At 40.8% G+C, this 20334-nt stretch overlaps 2 protein-coding genes and 1 pseudogene across 2 annotated transcripts; 2 read left to right on the top strand and 1 right to left on the bottom strand.

The window, feature by feature from the left end:
- The first annotated feature begins 3133 nt into the window (after positions 1-3133).
- Positions 3134-10294, top strand: LOC130372650 (sorting nexin-8-like; annotated as a pseudogene).
- On the bottom strand, positions 10126-12511 carry LOC130372643 (oxidized purine nucleoside triphosphate hydrolase-like). The gene is made up of 4 exons (XM_056578769.1): positions 12369-12511; positions 12126-12282; positions 11836-11981; positions 10126-11329 (listed from the first exon to the last, which is right to left on the bottom strand). The coding sequence occupies exons 2-4, from the start codon at positions 12275-12277 to the stop codon at positions 11157-11159; spliced, it is 471 nt and encodes a 156-aa protein (XP_056434744.1). The 5' UTR covers positions 12278-12282; positions 12369-12511; the 3' UTR covers positions 10126-11156.
- Positions 12512-12763: 252 nt separating this feature from the next.
- On the top strand, positions 12764-13755 carry mrm2 (mitochondrial rRNA methyltransferase 2). Its single transcript, XM_056607714.1, has 2 exons — positions 12764-13141; positions 13283-13755. Exons 1-2 carry the CDS (start codon positions 12841-12843, stop codon positions 13708-13710), a joined length of 729 nt encoding a protein of 242 aa, XP_056463689.1. The 5' UTR covers positions 12764-12840; the 3' UTR covers positions 13711-13755.
- Positions 13756-20334: the final 6579 nt, after the last annotated feature.

Genomic DNA, 20334 nt, shown 5'->3' with positions numbered 1-20334 from the left:
TTGGTCAAATTAGCAATTGTTAATGTTGTCTATATTTCCGGAGGCCATGGCTATGGTTGTAAATAAGCTAAAACCGAGTTGGTAGAATCCTACCAAATCCAGCACACATCACCCATCAGCTCCTCAGGAACCATCCCTTTCACGTCTATTAAGCCGAACTTGATGAGGCACTCAACTTTTTAATTCAGCTGGGAAACACTGCTGCTGTAATCATCAATGGAATCATCAATAGCTCGACAGCCACCGGACAAGGTGCAACCGATGGCACCGTCTAAGGTAAAAACTAAAATCGCTTAGCTCCAACTCTCGAAGAGGAACGCTAGCATCAACTCAACACTTGCTCATAAATTAATATCAATCTTTGAACAAGGATGGTTTTCCATGTACAACGAAAGGTTTTGTGAGGACCCTCAAGGGGATGACATACAACGTTGAGTCGACGTGACACTGATGGCCGACGCCACCCAGCCTGCCTTTCCGGTGGTCAAGCATCAGCCTTATCAATGCGATGACTCACCTGCAGACGAGCGTGGCGACGATGACACACCAGGCGGTGCAGCAGCAGTCGGCCCTGGCGGACTCCTGGCTCTTGGTGCGCCGGCAGCACAGCCAGAAGGAGTAAAAGAGCAGGAAGACCAGGTCCAGGGCCAGCAGGCCAGAGCGATGCCGGCCAGCAGCACGATGGACTGTGGGTGGGGGGGGGGGACACAGGAGGTCAGAGGTGAGATTATTCATGGCTTAATGGCGTTGGAGGTTAGGATAATATGCCTGCTGGAACTTTTGCAAGACAATACAACACAAACATGGGACAGCTTTGACATTATTGACTTGACATTTACAAATAATCATTGGAACGCATAAATAACAACTTCAATAAAGAAACCTTTTAGAAACATGGGCTTTATCACCATATGTGTTCATCTATTCCCTAAAATAAAGCTGTGCAACACTCATTATTGCCTTAAGGTTTAATAAACAATACAGCATCTTGAAAACAAGGGAAAGCACGGCGCCCTTGGATGACCTCTGATCATTTACCCAACAGCTGAGCATCTTGAGCTATTCTGTCAGACATCATGACATACCCAACAGCAGCTACCATGGGGGGCCAAGTAAGAGAAACACAAAGCTTTGCCCTTGTTCATGCAATGCGACTCACTGTTAAATGAACTATAACACATTTAAGTGGGTAAAGTAATACAGATTAATTAAATAACTTGATACATAATCACGATTCCCATTTCAACACAATTTGTGGTCACAATAACAATGGAATCAAGGGTTCTGTGCTACTTGAGCCAGCCAAAATAATTAAATTTACCTCCTGATATGTTGGATCTGCAGGTTGAAAGTCACTGCTGGTCTGCTCGAACCGGAGGTTGAAATGGGGAAGTCTGTGCAGGAAATTCACCCACCATGGAGGTGAGTAGCTCACAACTGCTGCCATCGCCACTCAAAAGTCACTGCCGCTGTTTAAGGAAGCAGCTGGGCTTTTAAAAAGGAAGGATGTTGCGGAAAGATACTTGTCGTGAATCTTGGGAGCTTTGGAAACGATGTGGCTGTTGTTGTCATCAATAAACCCCCAGGTTAGATGACTGACATCCTGAACGCCAGGCAGAACAAGTCACAGATGGTTGTTGTTTGTATCAGTACTTAAGGAACACTGTCAAGTGTCTTCTACATACTATAATAAAATAAACCACACGTATAAGCACGTTAAGCAATCTCAGGTGAACACACGCAGATAAATCAAAGCGAGTGAATTCGCTTCCTAATCATACATCAATGAAGAACTGCGTCCACTCACTGGCTTAGCGATAGCATGGTACCGCGCTAGCGGTTGAGCCAGGATTAAAGTATCCCGTGTGACCTCAGCCGAAGTGGGACGTGGAATAAGTCGAGATCCCAGTGTATTGTGGTTTATCAAGTGTCCGCGACGTGTTTCAGTTTTGCTTCAGACGTCCCCAATCATCCGAAATGTCTTCCTTCTTCTCGCTAGCCGGGTTAGCCTGTAGCTAGCTCTGGGGGTAGGTTACTCCGCTGATGATTTGTCAACGATGCAAATAACGGAGTCCCCGTTGTTCCACTTTGTCGACATCTTGGTCTTTGGATCGATCTTGGCTCATAGAGGGAGATATTTATGCAGTTGACTCATGCCATCTTTCTCCATTGGTTTCAACCACGAAACGGTGAAAGCGGTGGAAGAGCTCCTCCAAACATTGAACAACACAAGCAGTAGAGCCAGACTGCCTGCCGAGCACTGCGCCCAATGGTGGAGCTGGCAGTCGAATAGTCAGAATCAATCACACGTTAGGCTGAGAGAGGATGCTGAATTATAGCGTTATCCCGGTCTAGTGACGTATAATTTCCGGTGTCTTACTTCCTAAGCGTGCAATGACAGTCGAGTTTAGGAGAATAACAACAAGACGATAAGAACAAAGGCAATAACAATAAAAGTGGACATTTTTCGAATAATTTGAAAAAGCTTTATCGGAAACCTTTCAAGCCCTTTATCGAAAATCCCTCCCTCTAACCCTAAAACCCATGTTACAAAGTCCCGCCCACTCCCCGAAATAACGCTCATTTGGGGCATCATGTTCCAGGGGGACCGTCGGGATATGAGAACGCCTGGGAACGCACACACACAGCTCCACAATGGAAGTGGCGCCCCGAAGAGGCAAGACTGCGCTACTGACGGCGACGGATTAAAAAAAAACAAATCGGAGGGTTTCGATATTCTGCCATTCATCATGACATAGAGGAAAACACCACAACACAGACCCACATACATCTCAACTCAGTCAGAGGCCTACCAGTGTACCATGAAATGAGCAAACATTAACCCTTTCTGATATCCCGAGTTATAAGGTGCACTATACTTACACATACACACGTGTTAATCTTAAACGTTTATAGATTCAAACGTAAGGTTTTGTTTTTTTTTTACAACATTTTAACACATTCATGACACTCGTATTAGTCACTTTACGCAGCGATGGGACATCGCATTACTTGTGTGGACGTGTTCCCTCTGACTGTGAGGGAATCACTACTACTTTAAGGAAGGAAAAATACTTTTTTCTTTTTTTTCTATTTTCTTCAGGAAATCACATGGGGGAGCTGTGGCTCTCACATGACAAGCTGAGCCATGGCTGGAGAGATCAATGAAGGTATGTACGAAATCTCAAACAGTTGTCAGCGCCCCACTGTTTTAACGTCAACTTCTTTTTAAGTTGCATTTGGTTTGCCAAAACGTGTTAAGCCTCGTCAGACGCCGACTGAAAGCACGGTGTTCACTTGGCAGAACGTGGTGTACTTTTCACTGCAACTCACTTATGTAAGTTGAAATGATTATTGCATGGCACATTGTTTCGAATACTTTATAAAGATGCATTTAGGCTGTGGTTAACTAAATGCGAGTAGGGTTTCGCCTCTCTTTTTTGTTTTGTTTACAGATGTGTTTTTTCTGTCAGTAATCCGCGTTATGATTTTGGATAGTGTTAAACAACATGTCTCAGTTAATTATGTGCTCACGTTTTTGTTTATGGTAGCCCGACGCCCGATCTGTGTGAGACTGAAATAACGTGATTTGAAAGATCTTTGGGGGGATTTTGGTTTGGTTTTCAGGGTCCGTCCCTCCGTACTACAGGGAAGTGCATGAAGCCATCCGATGTAGAACGGATGAGAGGGTACAGGTGGAGGTGTTTCAGAGGTTACTCGACAGGACGGATCTCCAGAAGGCTGCTCTAGGACAGGTGGGGACGACGCACCCCGATGGTCTAGTCAGTGAGACTCGGATAAATATACAATTGGCAATGAAGCTGTTGATCTATGTAATTGCATTGGCTTATTTTGGTTTGAGACTCTTTCAGAAAGAATCCAGTCGATTCAATATTTGGATGTCAGATATATTCCCTATTAATTATTATTTTTCCTAATGCGTCATGTTTCCAATATTGGCGTGATTTTTCACGAAGTCAGCTTGATTGTTTCAGGTGAATGAGAAGCATACCATCCGCTGTATAAAATGTGTAAAATAGTTAAACCGCGGTGGGTGTTCTATGTAAACCTTGACCTCCCCCACTTTATATGCACTTCATGTTTTGCAACGGCAGATTGCTGAGCACGTTGATTCGACGGGAGGCTTCCTGAGCAAGTTGTCCCTCTATAAAGCACTGGCCTTGATTGCTCTCGCACAACAAGGGAAGCAGCCGAGTCCGAAGCTTCTGGAGAACTGCATACAAGGTCGGTGACAGCACACGTCTTCAAGCCGGGACAGCAGTAAAAACATGGCTTAATTATTAACTCATCAACATCGCATGTTTTACGGCTGGTCTCTTTATCGTATCAAAATGATTGTATCGACACATATTATATCTTTGCATTATTTAAACATTTTTATACACAGCCTTGGTGTTAAACTGGACACATGACTTTATGGGAAAAACTTTGGTATTCCAAATCCAAGTGCTATGTGGGTACAGAATAGAGGAACCAGTTGCTCTTGTTTGTGTTTCTATATAGAGGTAGCTAGTATATGGTTTCCTGGCTTAATCTCATGATTTAATTGGACTTTGCATTGCTTGCATGGTTTTAACGTGACATCAGAAGCAACCGGTGTCTGAACTACTACTATGACTGTACAGGCCGGTGTCTGAACCACTACTATGACTTTACAGGCCGGTCTATTGGTGAAGAGAATACGAAGTCAGCCACAGCTTTCATTCTGAACATTTTCGGTCGCAACCCAATTTGCCTTCACTCCTGGGCCTTCAGTGCTACTATATGGTCACAGGAACCTAAGCAAAAGTTGATTGAAGCGCTCAGAACCGGTGTGTTGTGAATCAATATATTAATTGATTTGATACAGTTTATGATTACGTGATATCCACAAACACCAGCTCGCTCACTCACTCTTACACACATCGGCAAGTTTTCGCTAATAGTGTCACTTCAGCGTTTTGCTCATTCAATTCATCGCGGCATGACACAGCCTCTTTGTTTGTGTCTGTTTTGCCACAGAGCTGCCAAAGCCCCAGCTTGGTGAGCCCAAGGACCTAGGGACATTGAGGATGCAGGCGACCCCAGACGACCCGCTCACGGTGGCTCACAGCCTGGATAAGCTGCTGGTCAGGGACTGCGTTCAGGTGGAGCTCATCCCCGAGAAGAAGGGCCTGTTCCTCAAACACGTGGAGTACCAGGTCACCAGCCAGGCAAGTGGTTCAAACAAGAGCAAAACCAACAAAGGCGTTTTTAATGTGTTGGGTAAACTTTCAAGAAGAAGACTGTGCAGAACAGTCATTTTTTTATGTACTAATCGCATTGGGAATTGATTGTCAATAAAAAGGCCATGTATTTGTTTGTCGTCACGATAAGAGAGAAAGGGTTTTTAATATACATTTTTGTGTCTGCCTCCACAGCATCACAAGATATCAGTTTACAGGCGCTACAGTGATTTTGACGTCTTTCATGAGTTGCTGGTGCAAAGATTTGCCTACCGAATGGTGCCAGCCCTTCCACCGAAGAGGATGTTAAAAGGAGGTATGTCACATGCTCTTCTGTTTTTTATTTTATTTGTTTTATAACACACATTTTATTTATTTGTTATTTCCAAAGTGCACCCTTTATGTCAACGCATGTATCACAAATTCTGTGGGATTTTGGTCGAATTTCCTGCGGATTACTTTAAAATAATTAAATCCCTTGTGATTCTGTAAAAGGAAATTCATTTCCGGAACAAAAGCAGAACTGGAATAGGGACGACAAAAAATAAGATATGAGAAAAAATAGGCCTACTGTACTTTCGAATAGATGCAAACAATTATAGAAGGCTGTATACAACTCACAGGTTGATGTATGCTGCTGTGTGCAAGTGCAAATGTGTGGGCTATTACTTTATCTGGTGCACAGATGGCATAAGGAATTTATTGACATTTGTGTTGGAGTATGTAAATGTAGGTATTCACAGATATGGATGGCACATTTCAGACGGTATGTGCATTCGTTAGGTATTATTCCTTTTTTGAGAAAAAAATCAGGCAGAAGATACTGCTTTCTTTTTTCCTCATTCAAATTAGCATTTCAAGCAGATGTAAATACTTGCTGCTTATATTGATTGATCTGTTTATGTGACAGGAATTATGTTGATTCGGTGACTAAGGTACTGTGATTGTATGAAAAGCGGTTAAGCCACGTTATCTTGAAACCTAGTTAGATTTTTCCTGTTGTCATCATGTGCGTGTTACTTCCGTTTGACATTCTTGGCCGAGATCAATGCTTCTTAAATAACGGCAGATTCTAAAGTCGTATTCTGCCTTCAGGCTACGCACATAATCATTGAAGCACTGCATTTAAATACTTCAGTCCAGTCCGACATCGTTACTTCCTTTAATACACACTGAGGTTTCTATATCGACATCATTGCGAGATGTGTTTGATGAATTAGTAAATAGGCTGACGTGTGAGCCCATCTGTCCCAACAATTTTTACTTTTCTTCTCATGTTCCACTGCGATACTGATATTAGTATTTTCTGATTTGCATTATAATTATTCTAGTTCTTTCCCCCCACAGTCCTGACTTCTATCTCGGAGCGAGAGTTCATCGAGGGGCGGCGGCGGGCCCTGGGCCGTTTCCTCAACCTGGTGGCGCGCCACCCGTTCTCCTCAGACGACGACCTGGTGAAGATCTTCCTCGCGTTCAACGGATCGGTATGCAAGCTCCCTTGAACCTGCATTGGGAGGTGACTCTGGTTTATTTGTCTTGGAGAGGGGAGGGATGTGGTAGAGTTGGGGAATGGTGTGTTATCAGGACAATTAGCCAAAGAAAATGTGTGACATTCCGATGGCTCCTTATCTTTGTGGCACAGGACGTTCAAATCAAACTACGTGACGCCTACAAGAGAATGGGCGACGAGTTCATCACAAACCGGATTGCAACCCAAGCAAAGGTGTGTGTGCTGTACTATACAATGAGCTGATTCAAATGTTTGTTTCGAACAAATACATTTCAAACAAATAAATGAAAATGATAATATAGTTGTGTGTCTTTTTTAACAGGACTAGCCTAATGACAAACTAACAGTCTGGTTAACTTGTTTTTCTTTAGGAATATTCCCACTGACATCCAGAACCAATTCTCAGCCAGCAGAGAGTTGATAAGAAACATCCACAACAGCTTCCAAAAGCTGCGAGACAGAGCTGAAAAAATGGCTGAGCGCTCTAAAGAGAACGCAACCGATTTGCTCATGTTTGGCAGAGAACTCAGGTATGTCACATGTTCGTTTTTGCTTTACACTTTTTGTGCATTCATGTTTTTTACTCCTGGATGTGTATTCGTAGGAGAAGTGAATGGTTACTGGGTTCAATACCCAACCTATATAAGCTACCTCAAGGCATCATTGAGCAAAATGACTAACCCATATATACCTTCCATTCCAGACATTATCTGAATTCAATGAGTGTCATTCTGCACAGAAGCATCAACTACAAATGACAAAATCTAAATTCCTCTCTTGTGTTCCAAGTACGCTGGCTCAGATGCCTCATCGATTCCCCCTCTGGCATCCTCTCAGAGCACCTGGGCGACCTTGAGGAAATCTCTCAAAGGCCTCTCTGTAGAATTTGCATTGCTGTCGGACAAAGCCGCTCAACAGGTGAAAATCTGCAATCCTGTTTGACTGGGCGTCTTTCAAGCCCCATTTTGCAAAACTTTAGCCAAGGAGCAACCTTTTCCATGCAATTGTCTTCAGGGTCGGAGGGAGGAAGACGACGTGGTGGAAAAGCTGAATTTCTTTCTGGATCTGCTGCAATCATACAGAGTTAGTACAATGATTGCTCCCCTACAAAATATAACATGCCATCCAATATGCATTCTTTATATCTTATTTAATGTTTATCAATCAAAGTTCAATTTAATGGAAATGCATATATGGTGGGTAAAATGGTGTGTTCAAATACCAGACAGAAAATATTCCTGGATTCCATCCTCCAATCCACAGCCTGACTGTAGGCATCCCAGAGACAAATGCCGACTGCGCATAAATAATAACCTCCATCTCAATCCACCCGATCAGTGCTCTTGGGATTAAAAAAAAAGCATGTATTTTGAGTGACTAAGTAAGGGATAATACACCCCCTGAGTCCTGCATCACCATGTCAGTTTATTTTTTACAAATAATGATTGATTATCCGACTTATTACACGGCTACATACTAAAGATATCAAGTCTTTGATCACAAAATAAAACAACAAACGATTATATTGCTTCTACTTGATTACATAGTCCTTTTAGATTTTGGATCTGCTTCCATAACAACAGTCTGTTATTCATCGACAGCCTGCTGTCTGCTGTTCCGAAACAACACACCGTAGATTGCCGTAATTGACCAATCAGAATCGAGTGTTCAACAACAAAACTGTGAAATAAACCGAGATCCGTCTCCGTGGTGGTGGTGATGCTGTGCAGGACCTGTGTGAGAGGCACGAGAAAGGCGTGCTCCACGAGCACCAGAGAGCCCTGCAGAAGTACAGCGTGATGAAGAGGCAGATGATGAGCGCCACCGCGCAGTCCAAGGAGCAGGTGTCCGTGGAACAGCTTGAGTCCCGCATCGTTCAGGTGGCTTCCGCCCTTTGTCCCCACCGTAATCTTAGCCTCTTCTTTTAGTCCGTCAAGGGTATTGGTTGTGAGTTGGTGCTGTTCCTAGGCTTGTCGTCATTCGCTTTTACACTTTGCTTGGGTGTTTCGATGTATAACTAATGCTAGATTCACGGAATACGTAGGTTATGGTATTGGAACAATAATAATATTATTCATAACCTATCCATTCTATGTTTTAATTGTTTTGTCAGATGGAGTGTGCCCTTCGCAAGTCGGTTAAGATTCTGAAGACCTAGAAAAAGTTCAAATCAGATTATGCAGTCTTTGCTACTGGATTTGTACAAAAGATTATAATAACTTTGGGTTCCGAGATTACTTGTTCTCCCACGTTGATTCATACACTAGAATTGCCCTGATCATCCATGGTCAATACGATCTGTGTTTGTGTTTATTAACATTTCCCCCCCCCCCCCCGCCTCCTCCGAACATAGCAAGAAAACGCTATCCAGACCATGGAACTGCGAAACTACTTCTCCCTGTTCTGCCTCCACCAAGAGACTCAGCTCATCTTCACCTACCTGCCTATGACCTACCACATCCTGGGGGCCTTTGTCAAGTCCCAGGTCCAAGGACACACAGAGGTAAGGCCTACTGAAAATAAGAACCGGTCCTAATTACTACTGCATTGTTAGTGGAGGTTGGATATTTTTTTGGGTTTGTACGTTGTTGCGTCACATGGTAATGTGACGTCAAGTAGTATTTTCTTGCATTACGATTATGCAACGATACCTCAACTCTCGAGTCCTCTCAAAATGACAACAACAAAACATTCCTGGAGGCATTCTGATGTACGAGCCCACTTTTTCTTTTTTTGCTTTTACAAATTGTTCTTTTAAAAGTTAACATTTTGAATGGTATTGTAGGGGCTACTACTTGTATAAAACAAGCTCTAAGTTCAAATCAATATTTTTTAAAGTGTAGTAAGTGTCGTGTAATGATTATGTCAAGGATAACCCAATTCCCAATTCAGCACTTTTTTAATGGCATAACTGTTATAATAAGTAACTTATCTTTCTTGCTTTCTGTCTAGATGGGTGAAGTGTGGAATGATCTTCAGCCTAAACTTGGATTTCTCTTCAGTAATAATGGGATTCAGCCACCGTATTAAACTCCCAATCTACCACAGGCTGCTAATGCAAATCATAAACTGAAAAGTCCTTATCTGCAAGCTAAAAGAAGACGTAACCCAGCATTAAACTTTTGCTATAAAGAAAAAGTATCCAGTGTTCTACATTGCAAATTATTTTTGCAACGTAATCATATGCAAGGTTTTTGTTGTTGCTGTATTGCCTTGAAACTGAAAACTGACAAAAGTAATATACGATTTTTTTTTTTTTTCTTTGACATATCACTGTAAAACAAGGAAAAGCTGATGACAAGAAAAACCCTGTACATTTTAATTAAGGAGCTGTAGAAGTCAGATATATTTTGTTCATTCCATTCTCTTATGAGCCAAATGTGTAAATACTTTACAAAGTACACCCAAGATAAGTGGTAAAAAAAGTGGAACAGGTGCCCTTTACCTGGAGCTGGCCAAGTATGTTATCATATTTGCCAATGGGCTTTTGCATCAGACTAACTGGGAAACGCATGGTTATATTCAAAATATGACTGTAACTGAAATATATTTTTCATAAATGAAGGTCTTACTTTATAGATGTTAGCATAGTTTATTAGATCCTTTCTAGGTGAGCTTCTGTCATTCCATTCTTTTTAGATTGCAAAAATATGAAACAAATATAACTACAGACATCAAGCTTGCACATATTTGTCAAACACAAGTGGTATTCGTATAATTTATCTGATGAAATTATATTTTCTATTTTGTACATATTTTTAACAATGGGCAGTTGACATTTATCCAACAATTTGTACCAAAATGTGTTCTCACTCACTGTATTTTCTATCGCTGGCTGTGATAACAGGGCAAGATGAAAATCTTTGTGTTTTAATACCTTATTCCATTTATGGTATTGAAAAATGTATTTCATACATACTTGTACTGTACAATGATTTTTCTATGGAACAACATTTCTAAGCTATGTCAAAGGGACTTGTCCTGTCTGATTCTGAAGCTATGTTTTACACTATAATTCACTCGCTTGAAAACAGTTCATACTTTTTGCACAGATGTTTGGTTTAAGAGTTAATGAAGGTAAAAACAATTCTTGTTTAATGACGGTTGGATGTGGAGGCAAAGTGGAAAATTGTGAAATATAAAGATCTATAAAACGTTTATTATGCTCAAGATGATGAATTTACAATAATTGTTTTAACATTTTCGTTCCTTGAATTTGAAAACAAAAGTATGTGGAACAGATTTATCCCACACATAATACAGTATGTTGTTTACTCACATCTAAAGTGTATAATACAGAAACTGTAACCCCCCTCACCTTTTAACAACCTCCTCTAACAAATGATACAAAAACGAAATAAAGGTTTGCTCCTTTATGACATCCGTGGGTAACGATATCCAGGCAACCATTGGGTGCTCTTTCAGAGGTCCTCTACCTCATCCAATGTGTGGCTCAGGATCTTGTCTTGACCCTGGAACTTGAAATAGCCTAGGAATTTCTTCTTCTGTAACAAGAGTGGAAACCAGAGGATATCGTCTGGCCACATCAGGCTGAAGGGTATTTTGTCAATGTCAAACCACTGAGGCCGCATCTCTGGTGGGAGAGAAAGAAGAATAATCATATAATCATAGTCATAAAAAGACAATGAGACGAAACAGTTCAGCCTGAGTTAGATAGCTACTGCTACACCAAGGTTAACAGAAACCTCCATATTTTGGACTTTCTGATTTGCAAAATGTGGCTTTAAGAATTAAAGAGAATTAAAATAGACATGTCGCAAAACAATGCATATAGTTATTAAGGAACAAAAGCTCCCGTTATCATTACCTGAACTATATTAATGTTAAGACCCATTGTATTATTAAATCAATGGTTGGTTTCACTTTGCTGTTGATGGTCCAAGCACGCACTGTGTTGCTTGTATGAAGTTAAATATTTGCTTTAGATTGCATTATGGAATAGAAAAATACTTCATATGAAGTAGGCCTACTTGATTGCTTTCTCCTGTTTGTGATTTACGACCTATTCAGTCAAATTGGACCTTTATCTATATTGTTTAATATGTATTTTTTCTATTATATATATTTATGTAGTCATACCATCCGATTCTTTTGGTTCTCCAGTATAGGAGTCCGACCTGAAAATATGCACATCAAGAAGTTCTTTTTCGCCAACAAATTCAAATTTGATATTTCCAATCTTCTCAAGAACGTCCACTTCCAGACCACTTTCTTCTTTCAGTTCCCTAAAAAATATATAAAAGTTAAACAAGTTCAGAATTACATTTATAACACACCACACACACACACACACACACACACACACACACACACACACACACACACACACACACACACACACACACACACACACACACACACACACATACCGCCTCGCACCATCTTCAATGGTCTCTCCTGTCTCAACTTTGCCCCCAAAACCGTTCCATTTCCCTGACCCAAATCCTCGCTTCTTCATGCCAAGCAAAACTCGCTCAGGCTCGATCACAAGAACCAGGGTTAGTAGTTTTGAGGTTGACATTTCACCTATAGGAAAATCGCAATACAATCATTAAAAAAAACGCTGTGCATCATGCTTCGCGGCATGTCTACTTATGGAACATTGTGTTTACCAGTCAGCGCAACCTTTCAGAAGATCGATACGTATATGGTCACAACAGGCCCACGCGCTGACTTCCTGGACTACTGATGCAAAAGACCATTCAAAAGACTGCCGCATCCAAAGCATGGACCTGATCCAATGCAGATCAGACGTGTTACATTCAAACATGCTCGACTTAAAACATTCATGATGGTCATAATGAGTGAAACGGCACAACAGAGTAATGGCTTGTATTTACAACGTATATTTCGACTATATATACACGTGTTTAGTGTATCTTGTATATTGTACCGGCTAACTTTGTCTGCTCAACAAAAAATGATTGTGTGCTGCTAGGTAGGAACTATTCATCCAGTGCGACAAGGGAAGGGGACTGTTTTTGTCTGTAACCAATTATATGTTGTGGTTATAGTGCGCACGCGCAATTTACCTTGCTTGATGCTAAATGACCTATAGAGATAAATGACGTTTCCTAGCCAAGTATGCAATCTTCAAGTTTTCCAAAAAGATATCTGCATACCACACTAGCCTTTACGAAAAAGATCCCACATAACCTGAAAGGCAAAACTACCTCTGACCAAAACTGGCTAGTGCGGCAACTAAATGACCCATATGTAAAGGCATCTCGCGTCCACAATTACCGATGTAGAAGTGCCTTCAAGCTTTTGGAAATCGTTGACAAATACCGCCTTTTGAAACCGGGAGACAATGTAATAGATTGTGGGGCAGCGCCGGGTGCTTGGAGTCAGATCGCAGTACAGAGGGTTAATTCAACTGGAGCAAGTGAGTGTTACTTTTCACCCTATCAATTATTTCGTCTTTTAAAAAGCCGAACCCATTTGTATGCGGGTTGTTATACACATTAGGCCACATGTCGCGATTGCACGAACAAAGAGGCATAAAGCTATGTTCTTTGTATCCCAGATGCAGAGCTGCCCCGTGGTACAGTGATCGGGATTGACCTTCTGAACATAGCGCCTCTAGATGGCGCGCACTTCCTTTCCAGTCACGACATAACTGACCCCTTCACACACGCCAGGCTGCAAGACCTTCTGCCCAACGCCAAGGCTGATGTCATTCTCAGTGACATGGCACCCAATGCCAGTGGATGTAAAGATATGGATAAAGAGAAGCTCATCACCATGTGTTTGACACTGATTGACCTAAGTGAGAAGATCCTAAAACCTGGCGGCTCCCTGGTTTGCAAATATTGGGACGGCTTCCTGGCTCATACGCTTCAGAATAGACTATCTGCTGTGTTTGGGTGTGTCCGTTCTCTAAAGCCAAAGGCAAGCAGGAAGGAATCAGCTGAGAAGTATTTCCTTGGGCAAATGTACAAAAGAATAAAGTAATGAGTTTTGCATATGTCATCTATTGACTATACGTTTTCCACTGAACTCTTTTTATATCACTATGCTACATATTTATTGCAACTCTGTCCACTATTGTTAAGTTAATACACATTTTCCAGAAGATGGCACTGTTGTGACTTAGAATACAATCCTGACAACAGTTCCTCGGCCAGCTTCTGCTTTTTTTTTTACTGCAATATGAACGCTATAAAAACTAACTAATGCAATATCAACCCATGCAATAAGAATAATCAGACGCCGAATTCTCAAGAGCACAATGAAACCCGTGCACTGACATCGTTATTGTTTGCCCAGAGTGTTTCCATTCTCCAAAGTCAATAAGGTATTTGTTTTATAAAAAAGTAATTTTCCAATACTGATTATGCTAATAAATGACAGTCAATCATGTAGAAAGATGTAATCACTCTCCTATTTACAGTAAATGGGGTGCATAAAAGACCCACGTGCAACTTTGAAAGCCAATCCACAATTCTTTCACTTTTTGATTTCTGACTCCTATATCTAAGAAAATAATGCTCCCAATCTCCCGATATATTTGAGGTTCAGTGAAATATGAAAATATCTGAACTTAATGATTTGATGAGTTAATTAAGAGTTGAGCTTATAGTTTGTAGGATGGCCTGGTTAAGACCATACTGTTCTGTCTAACTGGCCTTTTTGGGGGAAAGTGTGCTTCAAATCTATCTGCCCCTTTCCCAGTTTTAATAACAGTTCAGTTACACTTGCATAGTATTGTATACGAGTGTCTCATACAGATGCTACTCATAACCGTTAAAACAAACCACTTATATATACATTTATATAATATAATATATAATCCTCAAGTGAGTAGAAAAGGAGCAGTACAATGTACAATTATTGGATTCGGCTGAAGTAACAACTTGTTGCACTTGGACCCGAGGGTACACTGCAGGTAACAATATATTAGTTTCATTATAGGAAGGAGGCTCTGCATGTTGAGACACTGGAGGGCACTTTAGCTTGAGGTGTTGGATGTTCGTTTCACCGTCGGACCCTTCCCCAATACAAGGACAGGACTATTTATTTTTCTCTGCAACACGTAAAGACAACATTAGATGAGATGGTACTGTATCTCCGAGGGGAAATTCACTTGTAGCCAACACAATAAAGCAGGCAGGGAAAACACAATACAAGGGAAAAAAACGGAGTAAAATGTAAGTAAAATGTATAAGCAATAATAATAATATTAACAGTTTAATTAACTTGTCAAAGCAGTAGGCCTACTAGCAGCACTAGCCTCAGATTATGCTGAGTAAACGGGGAAATATGCAATGATAACCGACCAGTATCCTTACATACAGCACCTTCAGCAGTAGTCATCCGCTGATGTAATACACAACAGTGCTCCTGTGGATGTAATATTAAGGTGTATGTTTTGATGGAGCGTTTGATATACATCTTGGCTTGTCTACAGAACACAAGCGCCTTCTCGCTTTTCTGTGGCACTGGAGTATGTATGTAAATGCTTTCCTAATCATAGATGACAGTTTAACAAACACCATAGTGACATGCAAAACATATGCATGTGTGAGCCAGTGTTTGCCATAGCTGCTGCTCATAAGATTCTTTTTTAACCTTGTGTATAGGTGTGTGGTGTGTGTGTGTGTGTGTGGTGTGCACCTATGTGTGAGTGATAGAGCAAGGTAGCCGGGGGGGGGGGGGGGGGGGGGGGGGGGGGGGGGGGGGGGGGGGGGCGGGGGGTATTATTAGCAGAGTTATGATCGGTAATAAACATAGTTATCGCTGAACTTGCAGGAGTTTTGCGTCACCTAAACAAAAAAGAGAAATTGATGAATGACCTCCTCCATCTCAAACAACATAAGTACGGGTCCATTATCCTCAGAACTCAAATATGGTTCGAACCAATGAACCACTTGGTTTCACTCTCTGAAGGATCATTTATTGTGCAGGGAAATAAAGGTACTAGTGAACTAGTAAGATGCAGAACATAACAGATGGCTTAGTTCTGCTTATTCATTATTTGTTGCTTATTAAACACTAGTTCACTATAATGACTACAAACAACTCTCTGAAACAAAGTGACATTCCCTTTGAGTCTGAGAAGTGGAAGACAGCAGTGCTAGCCCCTAATGGCGGGCATGTCAAAGGTTAATTCACTCTTGTCTGGCCAGCTGGTGGGTTGTAAATATTAGTAAATGAATAGGAGGATAAGAGACAGATGGTGTGCCTTGAGTAGAAATTCCTGAAGTTAATCGGGACTCTGAAAACCTTTTTACAAAATTATCCTAAAAAACATCCAAAGTAAGCATGCACTTGAAAAGTATAAAATGTTACCCCAGTGTTAAAAGGTTTTAATTTCTAGTGACTTTTGCTAATGTGTGACAGTTCCTTGTCAATGAAAGATTCATGGGTATTTGTGAATTCAAATATAAAGGTTACACGGAATAGGAACATGAGGCTGCATTAAAAGCAGCTCATATCAAAGCTCACCTCTAACTACTTTGGAGAATGATCTATGCATACCAATACATTCTTAGGGGAAGAGGGGATTTTTTTCTAGGGATATTTCCCATGCATTCACTTCGATAATAGATTTTTCTACCCAATTTTTTACCTATTTACTCATTCCTCGTTATATTCTGCGAGGTCAAACAAATGTTTTTTTTTAAATGCGAATCCCCTCTCCAATCTGATGTCTCAAATTCAACAGGAAATTAAAGAAAGGGAGCTCTCCGCTAAACCCGTTGTGGCCGTTGATTCCCAAAACTGGCTGTGTGACTGCCAGGATCTAATGCTCCAATGACAACATTCATCATTCCCCTTGAACTGCTCCTGTCCAAATATGTTGGCTGACTGATCCAATATTGCATTCAGTAACACAGAGAAATGACTTGATGATGATGATAATTCTGGTCTTTTTAAAAGACGAGAATGGATAATTATAATTGATATGCAACCCTACCTGCCTGTCTTCCAAAGTTAATGAACACTACCCCTCCTTTGCCATCATGGTAATTTTTATATATTTCTGGCATAATTACATTTGACAAAATGTATAAAAATATCTATATATGAAATATATAGATATATTTAATATAATGTTGAGGGGTAGAATAATGTCACCTCTCGAAGAATGTGGGAGTCTAGAGCAGCATGCAAATGGTTATTCATAGGCTACCTGGTGAGACAATGTGTTGCCAGGTTACGGATAGAAGTGTTACGGCGCATCACATGGCCGGAAGAGGTTTAGCAACAGTTAGGGAAGCTCACAGTGTGTAACTTCTACAGCTATTATATCATTACAATAATGCGCAACAGTGTGGTTCCGGAGGAAGAAATCCAATTATTTTTTCAATAGAGGTTTTGATTAAAAGCCATTATGTCATAACCATCCAAAGAATACTTACCACGAGCTGTTATGTTGTGAAATTATGGTATTTGCTCCTGTAGAAGCTACAAGTTTAAAAGGTAAAGTTCTAGTTTTAGAAAAACACGTTTTAATCGCGATGTCATTTGAAAGCACTACGCTACCCACATCCACTTGTTTCATAAAGTGTAGCATTGTCGATGAAAACGCTATGCACTATATCAAACACTATACATGCACACCCACATACAGACACACAGAATATGTGGCACAACTTGTTTTAACAACCATTAAAAACAATTTTGCAATGGTTGATGGGATGAGTAGTTCCTTCACTCATTCCCAAAAAATAATGTACAAAGTCTTGTACCTTTGCTTTTTCTTCCGTTTCCCATTTTTTTTTTTGCCACAAATCACCGGTATCATGGTCACGACTACCTTGATGAACGATTGGCTTTGTTCCAGGCTTAAAACTCTTTATAAAACAATTCCACGAAAAGTAAATGGAGAAAATGAATGGGAAATTTACTTCCGGAACCAGAGCGGTTCAAAAAGGTGGCAGTTACCGGTGCGCTCTGTAGGAAATACATAAACAGCTACGCACATGAGTGCACAACATTTTGAATAAAAATAACGCAATAGCCCACTGGTGAGAGGTGATGGGGTAACGTGGTTAGTTCAGTTAGCATATTTTAAGCAACCCTGAGGATTGCAGCGTAAGTGACACAAATAGAAAACAAGTGGTGATTTTTAAAAGACTTCATTATAAAAAAAAAAGGTCGTCAATTCTGCAGGAATCAATCCCACATCACGAATCAATAAACGTAGCATTAATGGTCTTTGATGATCCTTGGAATAAAGGTCAAGGTTGCATTTCAAGGACATAATTTACACACACTGTGTCTTGATTGATTATACTGACTGTATGGTCACATAAATAACCATCTAAACTGTCACCAAAGAATGTGAGAAAGAACACAATTTCTATTCACTTCATCACTACCATCATCGTTATTATCCCCCTCCTCCTCATCCCATTTTCATCACCATCCATCCCTTAATTAGGGAAACGATGGACCCCCTTTCAGAACGTTTGTAAACACCTCCAGTGTATCTATTTATTTCTCCCGGCCCCATTGACAGCGTCAAGGAGGGACTCGTCAGGAAAAGTAACTGAGATCAGAGCAGTGGGGAGGTCATTAACCAGGGACCCTCATCTGAATGCCACTCCACACATACATACACACACACGTGCATGCCCACATGCATGCACACACACACACACACACACACAACACACACCACACCACACACACACACACACACACACACACACACACACACACACACACACACACACACACCACACACACATGCACACACTTATGGGAGGCCTCTAACACACTCACATGCACACACACACACACACACACACACACATACACACACAGGCAGGTGCACACACACACACCACACCACACACACACACACACACCACACACACACACACACCACAACACCAAACCACACTCACACTCACACTCACACTCACACACACGTATGCAGACACACACACACTCACACACACACACACACACACACACACACACACACCACACACACACACACACAACACACACACACACACACACACACACACACACACACACACACACATACACACATACACACACACACATTTTGTAAGAGACGCTGCAGCAACAAATCCAGACCTCTCAAGTTCTCTTATACTTGGAGAGATCTTGTTAAACTACATTTATACCGCATAGCACTGAAGTGGTGATGGGATTGGGGGAATTTCAATCATGATAATGCACTGATTTAGTGGTAAATGATACCTTGAAGTTTATTTTGTGCCATGCCGTTGTTATTAAGTGTTTTAGTCTGACTGGGAATATAAGTAAATATGTTCCTGAATTAGAATAGAGCCCTTTAAGGAAGTCAGTGCACCATCAATGATTCTTCATCTCTCTTTTTCTTTAAATGTTATCTTCGGTTAGTTAAAAGGGAATGCATTAAAGGTGTCCGCAATTTAATTAAACTGTCAATACCCACTGAATAGAACAAGTGTTTTATGTGAGTGGTTTTAAGTAGCGGTTTATTAGACATGGTATTGCTACTGGTCTAGGCATAAATTCCCATGTAACGAATGAATGCCTAGAATACATGCATAATAAAGGGTTTGTTTACTTTCGCTTTCCCTTTACTCAGACATTTCAACAAGTATGATGGTGGAATTCATCGTGAGGATCGATTCTGCTGACCAGAGACGCAGCATGGATATAGTGACTTGCTTTTAATGTGCTTTTGGACGACGGAGAGAAGTCTATGGCACAGACAGTTAAAGAGCCATCTGCTGTGATCGAGAGAGACACTAATTGAGGGCAGGGGAAAACATTGTCACTTTTGGTCATTTAGTTGGCAATGGAGGTAATAATACATAAATAAATAAATAAAACGGTAAAAAAAAAACGTAAAAATGACACAATTGGTGTCTGGGAAAAGTTGAACAGCAAACAAAGGTGACCCTTTCCAAAAATGCTGTATTTCAAAGTTTGATTCACTTTATATAGCCTACAACGCATAAAGGTCAAGCCTGAGGCTGCTTTCATAAATAGTCTTATTCAGTCCTAATGAGCCTAAATAACCGTTTTTCATGTATTCCACTATTTAATGGACAGGTGTGAGGCCGTTCCTTTGAATGCCAGCAAAGACCTGGCTGGTCGATTCAACAGATAGGCCTGAATGAAACGTTATGCTCCAGTGAATGAACACAACGAGTACAAGGCAGATCGTGTGCTTATTCTATGATATCTTCCTTGGTTAATATTACATTCTGATAAGAAAATCCTGCAGTCTGAGACTTCCATTAAGGGTTCAACTTAAATTATCTATTTTATAACAAGAGCATAAATAAAACTTACCGAAACCAATTACTATATTCCTCTCAAAGAATTTATTTTCGCCCATGAATCATATAATTGGAATGAACAAATAACGGGAACGAACGGATTCATGTGTATTTAAAAGAAATGCAGGGCAGATTACAGTTCATTGCATTTGGCTCTGCGCCACGACTTTATTGCCTTGATGAATAATGCACATTCATCAAATCCGACGCTCCGATTTAAAATTCCTCCCACTTAACAGCTCAAGGTAATGAGTGAAAGATTCCCTGGATATCTTAAGAAGCCAGAGTAGAAGCTAGGCTCTCCTGGTGGAGTACACACGCT

This window comes from Gadus chalcogrammus, chromosome 2 (genome assembly GCF_026213295.1).
Source record: "Gadus chalcogrammus isolate NIFS_2021 chromosome 2, NIFS_Gcha_1.0, whole genome shotgun sequence".
Taxonomy (NCBI): domain Eukaryota; kingdom Metazoa; phylum Chordata; class Actinopteri; order Gadiformes; family Gadidae; genus Gadus; species Gadus chalcogrammus.
This window is presented reverse-complemented; position numbering and strand designations above follow the sequence as displayed.

Bases quoted from the DNA above. Each gene is read 5' to 3' on its own strand.
- LOC130372643 (XM_056578769.1), bottom strand. From the start codon at position 12,277: ATGTCAACCTCAAAACTACTAACCCTGGTTCTTGTGATCGAGCCTGAG. The intron at 11,982-12,125 runs GTATGTGTGTGT...TATATTTTTTAG, and splicing joins ATTGAAGATGGTGCGAGGCG to GGAACTGAAAGAAGAAAGTG. The intron at 11,330-11,835 runs GTATGACTACAT...CTCTCCCACCAG, and splicing joins AGAACCAAAAGAATCGGATG to AGATGCGGCCTCAGTGGTTT.
- mrm2 (XM_056607714.1), top strand. From the start codon at position 12,841: ATGCAATCTTCAAGTTTTCCAAAAAGATATCTGCATACCACACTAGCC. The intron at 13,142-13,282 runs GTGAGTGTTACT...TTTGTATCCCAG, and splicing joins GGTTAATTCAACTGGAGCAA to ATGCAGAGCTGCCCCGTGGT.